At 37.7% G+C, this 21,467-nt stretch overlaps 1 protein-coding gene across 6 annotated transcripts in view; it reads left to right on the forward strand.

Moving 5' to 3' along the window:
- The window catches only part of KLHL24 (kelch like family member 24), a 50,663-nt gene that overhangs the window by 20,206 nt on the left and 8,990 nt on the right, over window positions 1-21,467 (forward strand). For 4 of the 6 annotated variants that reach the window (XM_028146670.2, XM_028146672.2, XM_054713778.1 and 1 more), the window contains 5 exons: window positions 2,335-2,519; window positions 4,060-4,178; window positions 8,372-8,560; window positions 9,465-9,653; window positions 14,432-19,622. In XM_028146670.2, the coding sequence (XP_028002471.1) occupies window positions 2,335-2,519; window positions 4,060-4,178; window positions 8,372-8,560; window positions 9,465-9,653; window positions 14,432-14,632 (883 nt within the window). In that variant the 3' untranslated portion in view covers window positions 14,633-19,622. Of the gene's footprint in view, window positions 1-2,334; window positions 2,520-4,059; window positions 4,179-8,371; window positions 8,561-9,464; window positions 9,654-14,431; window positions 19,623-21,467 lie in introns of those variants that run through there. The other 2 variants (XM_054713780.1, XM_054713781.1) reach the window with 2 other exon arrangements.

Raw genomic sequence — 21,467 nt, forward strand, 5'->3', positions numbered from 1 at the left:
AGAGAAAGAGAGATATATCAATTTGTTATTTACCTGTTTATGCATTAATTGGTTCATACTTGTATGTGCCCTGACTGGGGATCAAACCAGCAACCTTTTGGTGCATAGGATGACACTCCCACTAACTGAGCCACACTGGCCTGGGCAAAGCCAACTAACTTTAAAATTCCATTGACCCTTATGAACAAAAAGAGCTTGGATAAGCTCTGAGTTTTTCCTGTCTCTATCTTAAATTTAAAGTACAAAATTAAAAAGCCAGTGTTTAACATAAATTTTGGGACTCTCCTAATGCTCTTAAAAGTTGTTTTTTCACTCTAAAAATAGCCCATGCTCATTATTGTTTGAAATTTTATGTTGCTAGAAAGTGGGAAGCCACACATCCAGAAACAATCATCATTAGCATTTTGGTCTATTATTTTTTAAATATGTTTTTATTGATTTTAGAGAGAAGAGAGGAAGGGCAAGGGAGAGAAAGAGAAATATCTCTGAGAGAAAACCATCAATTGTCTGCCTCCTGCATGCCCCTACTGGGGATCAAGCCCACAACCTGGGCATGTGCCCTGACTGGGAATCGAACCGGTGAACTCTCGGTGCATGGGACAGCTCAACTAACTTGAGCCACACCAGCCAGGACCTTTTTTTCTTTTATTTTTCCTTTTTAAATATATTTTTATTGATTTCAGAGAGGAAGGAAGAGGGAGAGAGAGAGATAGAAACATCAATGATGAGAGAGAAGCATTGATTGGCTGCCTCCTGCACGTCCCCTACTGGGGGTCAAGCCTGTAACCCAGGCATGTGCCCTGGCCAGGAATCAAACCATGACCTCCTAGTTCATAGGTCAGTGCTCAACCACTGAGCCACACTGGCTGGGTGCAGACCTTTTTAATATAAGTATTAATTGTACCTTATGTACAGCTTTTTATCTTGCTTTTTTCTTTTTTAACATTCTTTGTTATAAACTTTGTTAACATTTTTAATGACGACCAACATTTTGAGTGGGGTTGCCTAAATTTACTTCACTTTAAAAAAAGTTTTTAAATAATTTCTGTACATATACAATCATACGTTGCTTAACAAAAGGTATACATTGTGAGAAATTCCTCTTTAGGTGATTTTATAGTTGTGCAGACATCATAGAGTGCATTTACACAAACATAGGCTATATAGCTCACTGCACACCTAGACTATATGGTATTACCTATTGTTCCTAGGCTATAAGCCTCTATACCTTGTTACTGTACAAAACAACCTGAGAGAAATCAAACACAAGAGAAAACGATGCAGTAAAGAGACACAATAAGCAAAATGTATGAGGCTGCTGCTGGTATAACAAGTATAAAGAGTACACTCTAAAACAATGATTTAAAGTAGAGTATAGTTAATACATAAACAATCATTTATTATAATTTTCATGTATTATGTGTTATACATAAATCTATATGCTATACTTTTATATGACTGGCAGTGCAGTAGGTTTGTTTGCACCAGCATCTCCACAAACACGAGTAATGCATTGCACTACAACTTTATGGCAGCTATGATGTCACTAGGTGAGAGGGATTTTTCAGCTCCATTACCACCTTATGAGACCACCCTTCCTTCTATCTGCAGTCAGTTTTTGACCCAAACAACAACTTATGTGGCATATAACTGTACTCCTTTACAGGGTAGTAGATTATACTGTGAAGTGGCTTTTTTAGAACTAGCAATCTGACAGAAAAATACCATTTTCTTACACTTAGAAAAAGTGCATCATCTTGTGTGGTTGTGCACATCTGAATTGCTGCAAAACTTCATTTGAAAATCATCCTTAATATTGCCAGAGTTCCAATTGAGTTAGGTAGGCTCTTTGGACCGTTTTACAATTTTTAAGGCAAACTCAAAAAAAAATACTCAGCTGAAACTGGTTTGGCTCCGTGGATAGAGCGTCAGCCTGCGGACTGAAAGGTCCCAGGTGCAATTCCGGTCAAGGGCACATACGTTGGTTGTGGGCACATCTCCAGTAGGGGGCGTGCAGGAGGCAGCTGATTGATGTTTCTCATCCATGTTTCTAAGTCTCTATCTCTCTCCCTTCCTCTCTGTAAAAAATCAATAAAATACTTTTTTTTTTAAAAAGACTCAGGAATTTTCTGTGGAAAAAAACGATAACACTAAATCCCTTGTAAATGTTCTCAAAGAAATAATTAATAGCTTGTGTTATTTGGTACATTCATAGAGAATAAATTTAACTGTTTATAATACTAATCCACTTTCTTTATGGTATGTTTTTAGGGTCTGAAATACTCTTGAGTATATTTTAAACATATTATTTATTCATTCTTATAATAATTTTAGGTCAACTGGCTATTCTGAGGTGATAGTTGTCGTTGGCGGCTGTGAACGCGTTGGAGGGTTTAATCTTCCATACACTGAGTGCTATGATCCTGTGACAGGAGAATGGAAGTCTTTGGCTAAGCTTCCAGAATTTACCAAATCAGAGTATGCAGTCTGTGCACTAAGGAATGACATTCTTGTTTCAGGTAAATAAAGAATTATTATAGTAGCTACTTTTAATTTGAACATAGCTTGGCTGTTTTAAATTAAAACAGTGGTACAAAAGAAAACAGTGACACTGGGTATGCCCACTTTAGACAGATCAGTTTATATAACAAATAAAACCAAGATGACTTTTTGCTGTAACTACAGTAGCTATGGTCTGAAGTCTGTTAATTGATTAAGTAATCATACTAGCTTTGCAGATTACTAGATTACTACACATTGAACATATAACAACACATTTTATTTTGTACAATGGTATGCTTTTTTAAAAATCAGTAATTTTTAAAAAAATTTTTAAAGTAATTCTGGCCCTGACCGGTTTGGCTCAGTGGATAGAGCGTCGGCCTGCAGACTGAAGGTCCCAGGTTCGATTCCGGTCAGGGGCATGTACCTCATTTGCACATCCCCAGTAGGAGGTGTGCGAGAGGCAGCTGATCAATGTTTCGCTCTCATCGATGTTTCTAACTCTCTATCCCTCTGCCTTCCTCTCTGTAAAAAATCAATAAAATATTTTTTAAAATGGACACAAGACACTGGGGCGGCGGGTGGGATGAGGGCATGCGACGGGGTAGGGGAGGCTGGAGGAAGGTCAATGGAGGGAAAAAAGGAGATATATGTACTACTATATGCAATACTTTAAACAATAATAAAATAAAATAAAATATCTTTTAAAAAAAAGTAATTCTGGCCCAGCCAGCATGGCTCAGTGGTTGAGTGCCGACCTAGGAACCAGGAGATCACAGGTTCGATTCCGGGTCAGGGCACATGTCTGGGTTGCCAGCTCGATCCCCAGTAGGGGGTGTGCAGGAGGCAGCTGATCGATGATTCTCTCTCATCATGGATGTTTCTCTCTCTCTCTCTCTCTCTCTCTCTCTCTCTCTCTCTCTCTCTCTCTCTCTCTCTCTCTCTTCCCCCCCTCTTTCTCTCTCCCTCCCTCTTCTGTCCTCTCTGAAATCAATAAAAATATTTTTTAAAATAATAATTCTGTTTTTCAGGTGCTTCTGATGACCGACTCCTAAATTAATCTATATACATTTGTAAAGTTCAGAGTTTGCATTTTATTATTTGAGGCCTATAATTATTTCTTTTATTTTTTAAATATATTTTTATTGATTTCAGAGAGGAAGGGAGAGGGAGACAGAGATAGAAACATGATGAGAGAGAATCATTGATCAGCTGCCTCCTGGCCACCCCCCACTGGGGATAAAGCTGGCAACCCGGGCATGTGCCCTGACCAGGAATCTAATCATAACCTCCTGGTTCATAGGACAGTGCTCAACCACTGAGCCACGCTAGCCAGGCTGTAATTATTTCTCAAGATAACAGTTGGCAGTGTTAAAATCTGTTCTGTAGAACTATTTGCATTAAGCTTTCAGAGGGTCCTTGTTTTCATTTATTGAACTGAATTCTTAAGTTCTTGGACTGGGTGAATAAACCCGTGTTTTATTATCTATGCCTTGGGCATAGATCCTTTGGTGATAGATACATATATATTGAATGTGCATTGTTTTGCATTTAAAGGTGGAAGAATCAATGGCCGTGATGTCTGGATTTATAATTCACAGTTAAATATTTGGATCAGAGTTGCTTCTCTAAACAAAGGCAGATGGCGTCACAAAATGGCTGTCCTCCTTGGTAAAGTAAGAGAAACCACTTTTTATCACTATTTCTGGTACATTTCCAAAATAAATACCACAGCTGAAACCTTTATTTTACTCACCCTCTGGGTATTTTGGCTTCAAATTGTATTTCCTTCCATTTCTAACCTCAATAGATAAACTGAAGATATAAACAATTTGACACTGTACTTTTGAATGGATAGTTTGTTCTCTCAGTTTGGAATTCGTGACAGTACACCACGTTTCTCTTTTCATGCGCCATTGGAGTCTAAATGCCTAAGAAGCATTGGAAAATAAAGGCGTTGCATCAAGTGCAAAAACAAGCCGATGTCTAATCCAAGCAGTTTTTTTCCTTTTACTGACTTTGGCAGTCAGGCAGAGAGATATTTATCTAGAGTGATGCTATTTTATCTTTTTTTATTTGTACAAGTAGGGGCAAAACAAAATTAAAGCAAGTGTGAAGATAAACTCGCCAACATATTTTAAACTAAACTTGTTATTGACTGCAGCTAATAAGTTTTATAAAAAATATGTAATTTGGGGAGGAGCCAAGATGGCGGCAGAGCAAATGGGAAATAAAGCGTTGTCAGTCTTGTGGTTCTAGTGGAACACATTTAGCCTGTTCCTCACTACGATCGTGGGAACAAAATTGGGAGTGTTTGGACTGTAGAGGTATTACCTACAACTCAGGTAACATTTTGTAATTTTGAATAAAGATGTTCTTATTCAAATACAAAAAAATATATATATGTAATTTGGTTCGGAACCCTTTGCTGTTCTTAGGAACTTGAGAATCACTTGTGGACTAGTGGTTTCCAAACTTTTAAAAAGTAACTACACCCTCCTTTTTAAAGTTAAATCAAATGTAAATTTTATTCCAAGCGCTAACTTGGGTCCTTTAGCTTTTCCCTGCCTCCATCTCTATCAGCTCTTCCAAAGCCTCCTCAAATTAATAAACAGTCTAAGAAAAAGCAGCATACTTGCTTGCACATGTATTTTTGACTGGTCCCTTAGTACCAGGCTCTCCTGTGGAGATATTTCAGAGCTACCAGTGAGAAACCAGAACTGCTCTAATTTGAAACAGAGATGGTACCAGGAAACTTTCCCACCCAGCCTCCCCTCTCCCATGCCCATAGAGGCTTCTAGATAATCTGTCTCTACTGTAGAATACCAGAGCTTCTCGAAGCACAGTGGAAAACCACTGTTGATTCCTAAGGATTTTTTTTTTTAATTCCTAAGGATATTGATCTAGTGTGGTGCTGCTGTCAACAAGGTCAGTGAAATAATGAGGACCTTGAGATAGATGTAATGGAAAGAAAATATTAATAGAATATTTATAAAACCACTGGTTTGGCAGTACCTACTATATTATATATAGTTTTGGTAGCTATGCCTCAAGAATGATACAATATTACTAAAAAGGGACTGCTAAAGTAAGGGGAAGCGATGAGGCCTGACTAAAAATATTATAATTAGCCCTAACCAGCCTGTGAACTGAAGGGTCCCAGGTTTGATTCCGGTCAAGGGCATGTACCTTGATTGCGGGCACATCCCTAGTAGGGAGTGTGCAGGAGGCAGCTGATCGATGTTTCTCTCTCATTGATGTTTCTAACTCTCTATCCCTCTACCTTCCTCTCTGTAAAAAATCAATAAAATATATTAAAAATAAATAAATTAAATAAAAATATTATAATTAGTCAACATAAAAAGGTATTAAAAATTATTTATCAAATACTTTATATGGATTAATTAACACAAATTTATTTCATAAATATCAGTATACTTGACTTGAAGCTACCCAAAATTTGGAATCACTAAATCAAGAAATAAAAGGAATCCTTCCTACTTTATACAGCAAGTACTCAATCCATGGAAACCATTATCCTAAAATTTACAATATAGGCTGAATTCAAACCTATAAAATGATTTAAATTTATAAATGTTCTCTGTAAAAGAACCCTAGGACGGCTTGGAATATTGAATCTTAGCACATGAAGGAATCTTAGAGAATACTTACTGTAACTTTTTCAATTTATAAAGTGGCCCAGCCAGTGTCATTCAGTAGTTAAGCACCAGCCTATGAACCAGGAGGTCACAGTTCCAATTCCGGGTCGGGGCACATACCTGGGTTTTGGGCTCGATCCCTAGTAGGAGGCTTGCAGGAGGCAGCCAGTCAATGATTCTCTCTCATCATTGATGTTTCTCTCTCTCCCTCTCCCTTACTCTCTGAAATCAATGAAAAAAATATACATATTTTTCAAAATTAATAAAGAAAGTGAATCCAGAGATCAAGCCACTTGCCCAAGGTTATACAGAAAGTGATAAAGGGACAAAAGCTCAGATTTCCTTAGGCTAGCGGTGTTTTATCTTGATGCTCACAACACTTATTTTTAATGTAGGGAAAATTAGGTAGCCCTGGCGGGGTGATAAGATCAGTTGGTTAGAGTGTCATCCTGGTATGCCAAGCGTGTGGGTTTGATTCCCAACAGAGCACATACAAGAAGCAACCAATGAATGCATAAATAAGTGGAACAACAAACTGTTATCTCCCTCTTTCTGTCTCTCTCTCCTCCCTCCTGCCCCACTGTCCTCATCCCTATCTGCTTCCTCCCTCTCTCTAAAATCAATTTTTAATTTAAAAAAAAAAAAGAAATTAGGACGGAGTCTCAGAATAAATTTCCCAAAGTTTTAACATTGTCTGGCTGACTCTCTGACTTCAAGCCTGTGTCCTACTGGCTACATTGTAGGACAGTTTCCATACCCCTTCCAGCTGCAGAACCTTGAGTAAGTTACTTAGCCTCTCAGAACTACATGGTGTTAGAACAAACCCACCAACAGATCATTTTTAACATAATGCGAGAAAAGCAAGATAGAAATGGCATTGGCTGCTGTGGAAATTTGGAGCAACACAGACTTTCAATGATAATATATAACATTTAGCCTTGATCCTTAGGCATTCATTATTGAACTATTAAAAGGAGTTGATGAGGTGTTTTAGTAAGATTAGTCTGTGGTTTAGAGACCAGGAGATTAATTGAGAGGTATGAAATGATATGGACCCTGAGGGAGGATAATGGCAACAGGAAACAAAAGAAAGGGACAGATGTCAAAGATATTGTGAAAGAAGACTCAGTAAGTATTAATAGTTAATTAGATGTGGAGGGAAGAGTTGATGATGACTGTCCTTTAAAAGAACTTTGGATGTTAAACAGGAGAGCTCCTTTAGTTAAAAGTGTCTTGTATGTCTCATTATGTTTAATGGACTATTCTGCATATAAGTCATTTAATAAATGGCTTGTTCATTAGATCATCTGTCATATAAAGATATTAATTTGCCCTATCTTCCTAATATTTGTAAAAAGAAAATGTATGTGAAAGTCCTTTGAAATATATAGTATGGAGTTCATTATGTGTCAGGTACTTTTCTAGGTACTTGTAGAAATTAAAATGAAGAACAAGCCCTAATTAAAAAAAAACAAGAAAGAAAAAAAAAGAACAAGCCCTAGCCGGTTTTGCTCAGTGGTTAGAGCATCAGCCTGCGGATTGAAGAGCCCCGGGGTTTGATTCCGGTCAAGGGCACATGCATGGATTGTGAGCTCAATCCCCAGTAAGGGGCACGCAGGAGGCAGCCAATCAGTGATTCTCTCTCATCATTGATGTTTCTATCTTTCTCTTCCTATCCCTTCCTCTCTGAAAACAATAAAAATATTTTTTTAAAAAAAAGAAAGGACAAGAGCAGCCCTGCCTCCAAAGATCTCAGTCTAGTAATCCTTACCTAGTATTTTATTTACATAGCTTTCTTGTTTTATCATAATCTTACATTTTCATCATTCATGAGTATGAACATTTAAGCTTAATCATGTAATTCTCAGCTCAAGCAGTATTATCCCTAAGGGGTGAATATTTGTTTTTGAAGGGGTGAAAAAAATGTAGTTTCATGTATAAAGCACAGATATACATACAGTACATAAACAGATATATAATTATCTGTGGTATTAAAATTTCGTTGGAGGAGGCTATTATGAAAAAAAGGTCTAAAAAGACTCCTTGGTGGTGGTAAATATTTTAAAGTTTCAGAAGCTGAGCTAAATATATTGCAATTATAGTTATCAATTGCTCTTTAAAGGGGAGAGGTCACTTAATTCTTTAGCCAACAAGTTCAGCATTCAGGCTTTGTTAATTAAGATTTTTTTCCCCATGTATTTTATATATAGGTATATGTTGTTGGAGGCTATGATGGGCAGAACAGACTTAGCAGTGTAGAATGTTACGATTCCTTTTCAAATCGATGGACTGAAGTTGCTCCCCTTAAGGAAGCAGTGAGTTCTCCTGCTGTGACTAGCTGTGTAGGCAAACTGTTTGTGATTGGTGGAGGACCTGATGATAATACTTGTTCTGATAAGGTAAGCCATGTTCTCTTACAGAAATTACCAATGATATTTATAAGAAGAGAAATATGCAAGGCTTATCAAGGGGATAGCGAGGTTCCTTAGTGTGGAAAGCCTTTTAAAACTTGGTACTTTATACTTTTGAGGGAAAATACTGAATTTCAAGTTAGTAAAGAGAGATTCTAATATATCTGTCAATTTGCTATAAAAAGCATGATTTGATTTGTTTGAAATGAGACTAACCTCAATGTTGAGATCTTGTACTAAATAAGTTTTTTTAAACCTTTTACTGCTGTAGTCAACAGAATCGGAAAATTATTCACACAAAACACAGTTAGGAAATGAATCAGCAAAGGCTAAGACACAGTAACTAATTATGCCGCCTCCAATTGGGTCATTTTCTGCATACTTTAAAAGTATTTTTTAGAACAAAGGTGAGAAAAGGAAACCTCTGTAATATAAATGGAGGATCATTCAAATTTGCTGCGTTTCATTGAACTCTTGGACAAAAGAACTTATGCCACCCTGACATCTCAGGAAATACAAAGTTTATTCTGGAAACAACTGTTTATTACCTAAAAGTGTAAAGAAATGATATTCAGATTAAATTATAGTTATGCTATACAATACAATTTTTAAAAAATCTAAACTATTCATTTTAATAGAAATAAGTAAAGCAAACTTGGTAGCCATTCCTCCTGGAAGCAATCTCTGTTTGTTACTTTATTCTGCTTGATAATAATAAATGTACATTGGAGAATTTCATATTTCATAGTTCACTATCAAGCTAACTCCCTTAATTCTGTGAATTAATGGGGTTTGACTTTTAATCATGTTTCTATATATTGATAGGCTTTTTATTAAGCAAATTTACATTTTTGTTTAGAAATTTTAATTAAACATTTCTATGTATTATTAGGTTCAATCTTATGATCCAGAAACCAATTCTTGGCTACTTCGTGCAGCTATCCCAATTGCCAAGAGATGTATAACAGCTGTATCCTTAAATAACTTGATATATGTTGCTGGTGGACTGACCAAGGCAATATACTGTTACGATCCAGTTGAAGATTACTGGATGCATGTACAGAATACATTCAGCCGTCAGGTAATAACATAAAAATCTTAAAGAAAAATGAATCTAGGAGGGACTAAGTACATGACAATTGTGAATATACTGCAATTCTGCTATTAAAATATTTCTTGTGTGCTTGAACTATTTCATAATTTTTTAAAACTTTTTACCATCGCATGGTGAAGTAGCTATTGTGCTTGAGCTGTTGATTTTTTTTCCCCTTGACCTTTGTCAGAATTCTGCTCTAGTCCTTATCACTCTCTCTTGCATATTTTAAAAGATAAGAAATGCTCCCAGACTGGTTTTTTCTTTCTGTAGTCAGAAGCTAGTTGTTGTTTATTTGTTACAAAGAAAATGGCTGCTCATGTCTTCATCCATACACTCTGGCCTGTATCTTCCTGCTCCCCCTCCACCACTACTTCCAAAAAAGGCCTTCCCTCAGCCTTTCGATACATGGCTCGACGCTTCTTTCTTCTACCACCAAAATGCATGATGGTTCTGATGCTGGAAATCTGATTCTACCTATACCACTCTAGAGATCTTACACTCTCAAAGGTCATTATTTATCATCTCCCAGACTCATTCATATTCGCTTATTTTTTTCTACCCAGCTTTTAAATATGGGTTTTCCTTGAGCCTCTTCCCCCTGCCTTCTTCACAGTTTATACTCTATTCCTGAATGATCTCACCTACTGCCCAATACTGATGACTTAAAGTCTATATCTCCATTAAAGCCTCCCTTTTGTGCTCCAGACTCAAATTTCAAGCTGCTTATTTGATACTAGAGGCCCAGTGCACAAAATTCATGCACTCAGTGTGGGTCCCTCAGCCGGGCCTGCGCCCTCTTGCGGTTCAGGAGCCCCCGGGGAATGACCGATTGCCGAGGAGCACCGCTGCTGCGTTTGCCAGCCGTGAGCCTAGCTGCTGGCTAAGCGGCACGCCCCCTGTGGGAGCGCACTGACCACCAGGGGGCAGCTACTGCATTGAGCATCTGCCTCCTGGTGGTCAGTGCACGTCATTCAGCCATTTGGTCGATTTGCATATTAGCTTTTTATTATATAGGATTTTCCATGAGTGTTCTTCCCCAAACCTACTTTTTCTGTTTTCAAATAAGCTAGTGGATGGAAAAACTCTGTTTCTCCCTTACTCTCAAAATACTTCTGACACCAGAAATGTGTGTTTTTCCCACAGCAGTTACTTCTTCACAGTCTGGGTGTCTTACAATTCAATTCTGTTCTGACACTATCTACCTGGACTTAGTGTTAGATTCCACAAGTCAAGGGCTCAGTTTCACTAGACTGCCCCTGCTTCAAATGCCAATCACAAGTTCTAGGTTGTCCCCAGTATTTCTGATCTACCAGCTAAAAATCCAGGTTCCCACCTCTAGTTTGATAATTTGTTTGAACAGCTCACTGAATTCAGGGAAACATTTATTTTTGTTTCCTAGTTTATTGTATAAAGGGGTGCTATAAAGGATACAGGTGAACAGCCAGATGAAGAGGTGTATAGAATGAGGTCCAGAAGGGCCCCAAGCAGAGGAGCTTCTGTCATTGTGCAGTTGAGATGTGCCACCCTCCCAGCACACGGATGTGTTGACAACCTGAACACTCTCCAAATCCCATACTTTGGAGATCATGTAGGCATGATCAATTTTTTTTTTTAAATATATTTTATTGATTTTTTACAGAGAGGAAGAGAGAGGGATAGAGAGTTAGAAACATCGATGAGAGAGAAACATCGATCAGCTGCCTCTTGCACACCCCCTACTGGGGATGTGCCCGCAACCAAGGTACATGCCCTTGACCGGAATCGAACCTGGGACCTTTCAGTCCGCAGGCTGACGCTCTATCCACCGAGCCAAACTGGTTTCAGCGGCATGATCAATTATTAACTCAGTTTCCAGCCTGTCTCCCTTATCCAGAGAATTGGGAGAGAGCCTGAAAGTTCCAAGCCTCTAATCATGGCTTCATCTTTCTGGTGACCAGTCCCCATCCAGGAACCCACCAAGAGTCACCTCATTAGAACAAAAGACACTCCTATCATCCAGGAAATTCCAAGGAATTTAGACGCTCTGTATCAGAAACGTGGGGCCAGAGACAAATATACACATCTTCTGTCTATAATAATAAAAGTGTAATATGCTAATGAGACCAGACAGCCAAATGACCTTCAGGATGAAGCCGCAGCTGCGAGGGCCGAGCCCCTTGCACAATTTCGTGCATCGGGCCTATTATTTCACAGCTAGAAAATTTCTTAGATTTTCCTCTGTTTTATATTCAATCAATCTAGCCTATCAGTTCTCAGAGTTTCTCCTATTCTTTTCCATTCCTATTCTTGCTTTTGTTCAAGTTCTTATCAGTTCCTACCTAAACTGAAACAATAATAATCTAGTGTTCCTTTCGCTAATGTCTTGCTTCTCTAACCCATTTTGCCACCAGTTATTTTCCAACAAATGTAATAATCATGTCTCCTCTGATTGGAAACTACTGAGTAAAATCCAAAATTTTCCTACTTCCTTCTATTCTAGGCCTTCTGTTGGCTGACCTCTGCTTGCCTTTTCAGCTTCACTTTCTGCAACTATACCTCAATTATATTAATATCTATTATTTGCATTCTGTATAGATCTTATGTGTTCTTGCCTTAGTTCATACTGTCCCCTTAGCCCCTCATGCCTTTTCTGGCTTCTCTGTTCACTGAGAAACGATAAATCATCTAATTTCATGGTAGACAGTTATTTGAATCCAAGGCTACATTTTCTTTTCTTTCTTTTTTTTAAATATATTTTATTGATTTTAGAGAGGAAGGGAGAGGTAGAGAGAGATAGAAACATCAATGATGAGAAAAAATCATTGATTGGCTGCCTCCTGCACGCCCCCTACTAGGGATCAAGCCCGCAACCCAGGCATGTGCCCTTGGCCGGAATCGAACCTGGGACCCTTCAGTCCACAGGCCGACGCTCTCTATCCATTGAGCCAAACCAGCTAGGGCTACATTTTCTTAAATGCTTAAAATCCTGAATGACCTACAAGAGCTGAAAAAATTATTTATTTTTTTTTTTTTTGCAGTCCAAATGAACCCAGCCTTTTTCTCTCACTATTTCCATGCTTCTTGACTTTGCATAATTCCTAAAAGCCACAGTTTGCTATTTTAAACATTTTGCATTTTAATCAGAAACATCCTTTAAAAATATTGTGGGATTTTAATTCAATGATGAATATTTTTAATCTTTCTCCAGTAGGTCAGTTATTTAATTTAAAGTGTCATTAAAGTTTAAAATAATAAATGAAATATGATTCTTTTTCTTTATTGTTGGCATTTAAGCCTAAGGATTATAAATAATAATAATTAAGGAGAGGGTGGTTGGTTTGTTTTTGTTTTTTTACAATATTAGGATTGTGTTTCATTTTAATCTATAGTACATGTAATTTCCTGATATGAAAGTATAACTATTTCAAAGGTTGCTTGTTTGGTTTAATTCTGAACATTATTATCTGAAATGATGTTAATAACAAGATCCTATAACAGTATAGTTTAAGAATCATCATCAAAGTGACTGTAAGGTTTAGTCATGTGGGGTTGCTTATCCCTGGAAACTAAGGATGTTGTTTTTTTTAAAGTATGTTTTTATTGATTTCAGAGAGGAAGGGAGAGGGAAAGAGAGATAGAAACATCAATGATGAGAGTCATTGATCAGCTGCCTCCTGCACACCCCTTACTGGGGAGCAAGCCTGCAACCTGGGCTTGTGCCCTGATTAGGAATCGAGCTGTGACCTCCTGGTTCATAGGTCGATGCTCAGCCACTGAGCCACACTAGCTGGGCAGGATGTTATTTTTTATTGTATTGACAACTTTTAGAATTTATAGAAAGAGCTTGTGTACTTTTAAAATATATATATATATTTTATTGATTTCAGAGAGGAAGGGAGAGAGAGATAAAAACATCAACAATGAGAGAGGATCATCGATCGGCTGCCTCCTGCATGCCCCACACTGGGGATCGTGCCCTGACCAGGAATCGAACCATGATCTCCTGGATCATAGGTCGATGCTAAACCACTGAGCCACACTGGCTGGGCATAGCTTGTGTACTTTAGATGAAAAATGTTACAGTTTGGCACATAATTGGTACAATTCATGGGTTAGGTCACTCACTCATGATAATCAGCCAAGTCATTCTGGATGTATATGAACTATAATATAGGTATTTTTAAGTACTCATTCTTTTTTATTATTATATTTATTTCTTTTTTAGAGAGAGAGGAAGGGGGAGAGAGAAAGAAACATTGAATTGTTTTTCTACTTATTTACACATGCATTGGTTGCTTCTTGTATGTGCCCTGACCGGAGATCAAACCTGCAACCTTGGCATATCGGGACAATGCTCTACCCAACTGAGCTACCCGGCCAGACTCACTAATTCTTTTATACCTGAAGATACTATCCTAATCTGTGGTCATATTATAGCCACTTTCTGTAATAAAGACTCTTCCTGTAATAGAAGAAGCAAGCCAAGCTCTTCAAAGATGTTTTCTTTCAGTTATCGTTAGGTTGAAACCCATCTCTCAGCCCACCACCCTCGCTTCACCCCCCACAACTTGGCCCAATTACTAACATATATTTTATCTTAACACTCACTTCATCCATGCAAAATTAGCACTCACACATAGAGTAAAAGTTCAGCAAAAGGCAGCTTATTTCATGTCTCCTTTTATTGACAGTGTTAAAGCATGTCTTATTTTACTTTTCAGCTGCTACCAAATCTCTTACCTTCAACAATTAATGTGGGATTTTTTATGTGTTTGTTAAAACAGGAAAACTGTGGTATGTCTGTGTGTAACGGTAAAATATATATCCTGGGTGGAAGACGGGAAAATGGAGAAGCCACAGACACTATTCTCTGTTATGATCCTGCAACAAGCATCATCACAGGGGTAGCTGCAATGCCCAGGCCAGTGTCCTATCATGGCTGTGTGACTATCCATAGATACAATGAGAAATGCTTTAAGCTCTAACACCAGGATGCTTCACCCAAGAAGCCACACCGATCCAAGATGAGAGGTTTCAAAAGCTCCAGAGTGGGACCTTGGCATATCTCCTTTGTGCCATATGCACAAAAAGTAAAAATAGTAATCGTGGTGCCTTTCTCCCCAAAATATCAGTCTTTCAAACTGTAATAAAGCCTTCCCTGCAATTGGAAAATAAAAGGGGCTTGGGTTGTTGTTGAAGATAATGGTGTTGCTTGGGCTTTGAAAATGCATCTTTGTAAATATTTGTGAGAAACCTATGTGGAATAGGAACTACTGTCTGATTACCTTTTAGGAACTTGTGAATGGTCTCTTCATTTATGTATGTTTATCTGAAAGACTGTATATTCCTTATTTTGTCACATAGACAGATAGAAAATTGCATGACTTAAGGCTTCATTTAGGTTGAATCACGTAATGCTTACACCACATCCTAAGGAGGAAAAATCAGTTTTCAAAATCTTTGTCACTAAAAATATATTCCAACTGATTAATTTTATTGAAAGGACTTTTTCTGTAATTGATAAAAATGTGATGACAGCAATTTGAGTAAGATACCAAATTATTACTTCATGCTTAGAATTGCTGTCTTATATTAAACGTATTCTTAAGAAGAGATTGGGTAGAAGATAGAAAAGCAGATGCCATTAAAATGACAGGTTACTTCAGTATTTAGCGTATCATCTCTAATGCCTCTTAAAGAGGTCCTTTTTCGTGAACCTGGCAAAGGAGTTGAAATCCATTTTGTAATATTGCCCTGTGAAAAGCAGGGACAGATCTTCTCCCTAGCCCAGTAGGATTTGACCTCATTACTATGGTGCTTTGGGTGAGGACTTCGCCCCTGGTTATCCTACTTTCATGTGACCAGCTAAAGTCCTGGGAATCTCTACAATTAAGTTGTCTTTAAAGGATAAACCAGGGACCACCTAGCTGGGCCCATTTTTCTTTTTAAATTAACTGTCTGAATAAACTAATGGCAGTAATTGCAGTCTTCTAATCTCATTTGGTACCATTGTGTAAATTATTGATCAAAATTCTCAGGCTTCTATACAACAAATTGCCTTTGTCTAGATTTTTCAACTCCAGTTTATAAAACTTAACTAGTATTCAGGGATGAACTTAAAATTTCTAAGGCAATTTTTTAGAAATTTGTTTAAACATGACCTCATACCAATGGAGCAACAGGAACTACAGCGTAAGTGACTATTATTTCTCGGTGGACCGGTGTAATTTACAACATTTTAGGGATGTTCTAGGTAGCCTGCTATGTTTCAACTTTCCAGGCACTATTGTCTTCTTACATTATAATTAATATGGTCCTTGTCATAGGAGATATGATGCAAATACATGTTTGGAGTGTCATCACATTTCTGTTAAAACCAATGTAGTAATAAAAAACTTAACATTGATAATCTTATTTTTATTATCCTAGAATGATAACAGAGATTTCAAGTAAACTATATGGCATCAACTTAAATGCTTAGCTGGAATCAGAATTCTGAGGAAAACTCTAAAAAACTTACAAATTTTTAGGGAAATTTTACTTTTCAAATCATAATTTTTAATGATATATACCTTCTTGTGATAATTATCAGAGCAATTCAGAAAACAACTTTCTGTCATTTTAATTGAAAAATAATTGTATGTACTATTAGGATACTTGCTTTAATTTTTGAGTAAATATCTACTTTTGCATTATATCCTTTGTATAGATAGTGGTATCTATTTAGTTCAGAAATTCTTTGCAGTATATGAGATAATGTATGAGAAAAGTGTAAATGCTGAGGATTATACAGATGATTCTTGTTACTTCATGTTTATTTCTAAGATCATGCCCATTCATAAATACAGACATTTCACATAAAAAATATTTTCTCAAGGTAACTTGTATTCTGGTACTTTTATCTATTGTAAAAGTATATTAACTATTGTATTTTGTTATTCATTTATTTTAATATCCATATGTTCATTGTAGTAATTTGAAATGAAATTCAATAGAACAGAATTTGTTTAAACATGACCTCATACCAATATTGTTTAATTTTTTCTACATAATTTAAACTACATCAATTAAGTATTCAAACCAAGAACTTAGTTATACTAGGAAATTAAATAACTATTTTTAAAGTTACCCAAATGATATTTTAATTTTCTTTAATTATTTATCTTCCTTTACTGATTCTTGGTAAATAATGGTGTTAGCATTTTAAAAAAATTTTAGGATATAATTAGTATATAAAAACGGATATGATATATCTACCAAATTGGTCAGATTATATTCATAGTGTCATCACATAGTTGACAGATTTTCTTTTGATGGGTAATGCTCATATAAGCCTTTGGGTTAGTGTGTATGTATAGCATACATGTGTATGTATGTAGAGAGTATGGCCATGTGCACACATATATACCAGTACAAACACCAAGAGTTGTATAAGTTTGTAATGATCAGGAAAAAAGCACATAAATTAAAAAATAATTGACCTTATTAAATTCCATTTCAGAAGATTTTTTATTTGGGAATTTCTAGATTACTTTTTTACATTTAAAAATACATGATGAGTATTAGTATGAATACTTGTATGTAGCCAGAATCTACATAATGCATATGGTTTTACAAGGTCAGAAAACAAATTGAAGGTGGAGATGCATTTGCTAAACCCACTGAGTGGGGAAGGGAATTGAAAGTATGTTTTGTGGATCAACAGAAAAGTACAGTTTGTTTTTTCATGAACTTTAATCCTTTTCCATGTGTGAGTGAACAATAGAGTGGTCTAATTTTTACCACAGAAGACCTTCCTTTTCTACTCTAATCTTCCCACTGACTTGACTGCACAGGTATGAATTGGTAGCCTGTTGGATTTTAAATAACCTTTTTTCCCCTAGATGACTAAAATATAGATATTTACTCCATTTAAACAGGTGTTTAAGAAAAATGATGTATATACTCAGGGAGGGTATTAAGTTATCATTTTTGCTTATTTGGGGGGTTTAAAGTGCCACAACTAGGTAACCTTCAGTTCATGATTCTAGAGTAAATTTAATTTGATAAAGGGCTTCACACATAGCAGTAGTTGAACATTCATTCTTTTGTATTTAGGAAGATGAAAATGTTTTGTGGACTGATACATTTTCTCTTAGTGAATATGAATTGTTTATGTATCTCTACTGTCAAAAACTCTTCTTGAAACTCAGGAAAGACAAAGGTTCAATTATACTACTTTTGTCAGTGTGCAAACCAGGTGTGTTGTGTGTGGGGGTTTTTTTCCCCCTGTTGTCTGGCTATGGCAATAGAATTTTTTTTTTTAATTGATTTCAGAGAGGAAAGGAGAGGGAGAGAGAAATAAAAACATCAGTGATGAGAAGGAAACATTGGTCGGCTGCTTCCTGCATGCCCCACACTGGGGATCAAGCCCACAACCGAGGCTTGTGCCCTGACCCGGAATGGAACTGTGACCTCTTGGTTCATAGATCAATGTTCAACCACTGAGCCACGCTGGCCAGGCAATAGATTTTTTTTAATTGCTGTGAGAACCCATACATGAAAAGAAAGGGGTCAAGTTGTTCGTGTGTGCCTGTGGTGTCTTGAGATATAGATATGGAAAAGACATCTACTCCAGATTGTATTTTCAAAGAATAAAAATTGCTATTTATGTGGTGCCATGTGATAAGATAATGTCTGTTAAAGGCTTCCTGTGGATGGCCTTTATTTTAGTAAACTCAAGACACCAGTTAACCTCAACATAATTTTGGCCTTATTAGAATTTGTTGTGCATTATATTAAAAGCCAGGTTTACATCACCTCAACCCATTATTCTTTTTAGTTAAGTAAATATATTCACCATATCATGTAACCAGAATGGGGCAATTTGTTTGACCTTTAAGGCAGTAGGTTTGACTAGCTAGCTATACTTATTGTCATATCTAATGTTACGCACTAGAAACCACTTGAGCCAAGAGTGTGAATTGAGAATTCCAGAGACATTTTCAACATACTTCATACATTTTAAAATATTTTATATAAATGTTTTACATTTGTGTGATTGCCTAGATATTAAATTTACTTAGTGCTAAAGATGGTCATCATACATAATTTTTTAAAACAGCATTAGTCATAACTTATTTTATATATTATTCCAAAGAAAAAAATTTTAATGTTTTTAAAATGACTGCATCTGAATTTGTGCCTTAAGTTCTCCCAGTGCTATTTCAACTTTTTTTCAATCTAAATAAAGCTTAACCTTAGAAAAGTTTCATATTTGTTTCCTATAGAGTAAATAAACCTCTTAAAAATTTTTTTTAATTTTAGTCCTTAAATTTTTTAATTAGTACCAACTGTGTGGTTGCTTGGCAGAATGAGAATGCTAAGAAAGGTTGTTGGGTGTTTTGAGTTTTATTATATTTTTTGGTGTTTTTTTTTTAATTTGTTTTTATACCAAGGTGCTTTTTAAGATATTCAGGAAAAAAAACATCAATCTTACATAGATTAATAAGCCCTTGTAAACATCATTTGCAATATCTACATCCAATGTCAAAAAAGTAAATTTTATTTTTGTTCCTTTATGTACTGTTTTTTTTTTTCTTTTTTTTCTCTACAGACTTTTTCAGTTAACTTTCTTGGAAAAGTTCTTACTCTCCCCCACCGTCCTCCCTCCCCCCCTCCCCCCACCCGCCAATCACCCCTCCATGGTTTCTTCATTTAAATTTTTGTTGAAGTTTCTGGAGCTATCTGAGACAACACAATCACAGAATTGAACAAAAGTATAATATGCTTTAGAACTTGTACAGAATGGCCAAATGTCATTTGCCTTCAATTAGAGGCTCTAGAGTCTTCACAGTGGAGAGAGAAAACAAGGCTTTGTATTTCTTTGTTCTCAGTTCAGTTGTAGCACATTAATACTTACATGTTTTGTTTAAATATATTTTGTGCATAGTATTTTTTAAAAGTTGTATCTAATAAAATGTCTTTTAAACATTATTACTTGATTATATGGGTGTATTAAATTTTGTTTACCAAAAATTTGTTGTTTTGTTTTTTTGTTAATCCTCACCCGAGGATATTTTTTCTGTTGATTTTTAGAGAGGGGATGGAGGTTGAGAGAGAGAGAGATTCATCCACCTGAGGGAGACATATCAATTAGTTGCCTCCCACACTCACCTCAACTGGAAATTGAATCCAAAACCCTTAGTGTACAGGCCAACACTCTAACCACTGAGCACGCCAGTCAAGGCTGTTGTTCTATTTTATTTTAAATACTGGAGGCTCGGTGCACGAAATTCATGCATGGGGTGTTCCTCAGCCTGGCCTGCACCCTCTCCATTCCAGGATCCCTCGGGGGATGTCCGACGGCCAGTTTAGGCCCGATCCCTGTGGGCCTAAACCGGCCGTCAGAGATCCCTCTTGCAATCCAGGACCACTGGCGCCTAACCGCTCACCTGCCTACCTGCCTGATCGCCCCTAACCACTTTGCCTGCCTGCCTGCCTGGTCGCCCCTAATTGCCTTCCCCTGCTGGCCTAGTCACCCCTAACCACCTCTGCCTCAGCCCCCACCACCATGGCTTTGTCTAGAAAAATGTCCAGTGTAATTAGCATATTACCCTTTTATTAGTATAGATATCCAAATGGTTGTGTGGAAAAGGGATGGGGGAAATACATATTAATATATGTGTGTATTTACTGGTGTGTGGCGGGGGGGCCAGATATGGCGGGGATCTTCCTTTTCCGTGTCTAGCATGGAAAGAGATGAACTGGTTCTAAGTGGAGGTGGCTGGGAATTGAGAAATAGAAAGAAGATGCAGAGATAGAAGCAAAGCTGGGAGCTGGGTGGGACACTGCCCTCTTCTGATGGAGGGTCAGGGACCCAGAGCCTACGCCGTGTGTTTATTTATACCCCCCAATACCAGGGGATTTCACCAGAAGTTAGGATCAAAGGAGCTTATTTGCATTCTTGAGTAGGCCCGAGCATTCCTGGTGCTTGACTGGATTTACATATCAAAGTCACACTCCCCGACACCTGGGCAAAGTTAAGAGTCAGTACTGATAACACTTCCGCCTTTTTGGTGAAGCATGTTCCCAGGGCGTGGCTCTGCCTGTCGCCCTGAGTTCAGCTGACAATAATTAAAGAAATGCCCATGTGCCTTCCCAGGGGGCCCTCTACACTGGTGTGTTCATAAAGTAACTACAAGGAATGCTTATATTTGTTTTTGTTGGTCTTTTAAAATATATTGTTATTGATTTCAGAAAAGAAGGGAGAGGGAGCGAGAGAAACATCAATGATGAGAGAGAATCATTGATCAACTGCCTCCTGCAACCCAGGCATATTCCCTGACCCGGAATCAAACCTTGACCTCCTGGTTCATAGGTCAATGCTCAACCACTGAGCCATACCAGCCAGGCAAGGATTGCTTATCCTATATAATAAAGAGGTAATATGCAAATTGACTGTCACACCCTCACAATATGGCTGCCTACAACCAGGCTAGCAGGGGGGTTAGTGAGGGACACCCAAACGACTGAATAAACAGGCTGCGTGGGACAACCAGGTTGGGGGCGGGGGGCGCCGTGAGGAGTGACCAGGCCTGCAGGGGGGGCAGTTGGGAGCGACCAGGCCAGCAGGGGGGGGGGCAGTTGGGGGCAACCAGGCTGATGGGGGGGGGAGTTAGGGGCAGCCAGGCCGGCGGGGGGGGCGGGGCAGGGCAGTTAGGGGCAACCAGGCAGGCAGGCAGGTGAGTGATTAGGAGCCAGTGATCCAGGATTGTGAGAGGGATGTCCGACTGCCAGTTTAGGCCCAATCCCCCAAGGGGTCCCGGATTGAAGAGGGTG

Source organism: Eptesicus fuscus, chromosome 3 (genome assembly GCF_027574615.1).
Source record: "Eptesicus fuscus isolate TK198812 chromosome 3, DD_ASM_mEF_20220401, whole genome shotgun sequence".
Classification (NCBI taxonomy): domain Eukaryota; kingdom Metazoa; phylum Chordata; class Mammalia; order Chiroptera; family Vespertilionidae; genus Eptesicus; species Eptesicus fuscus.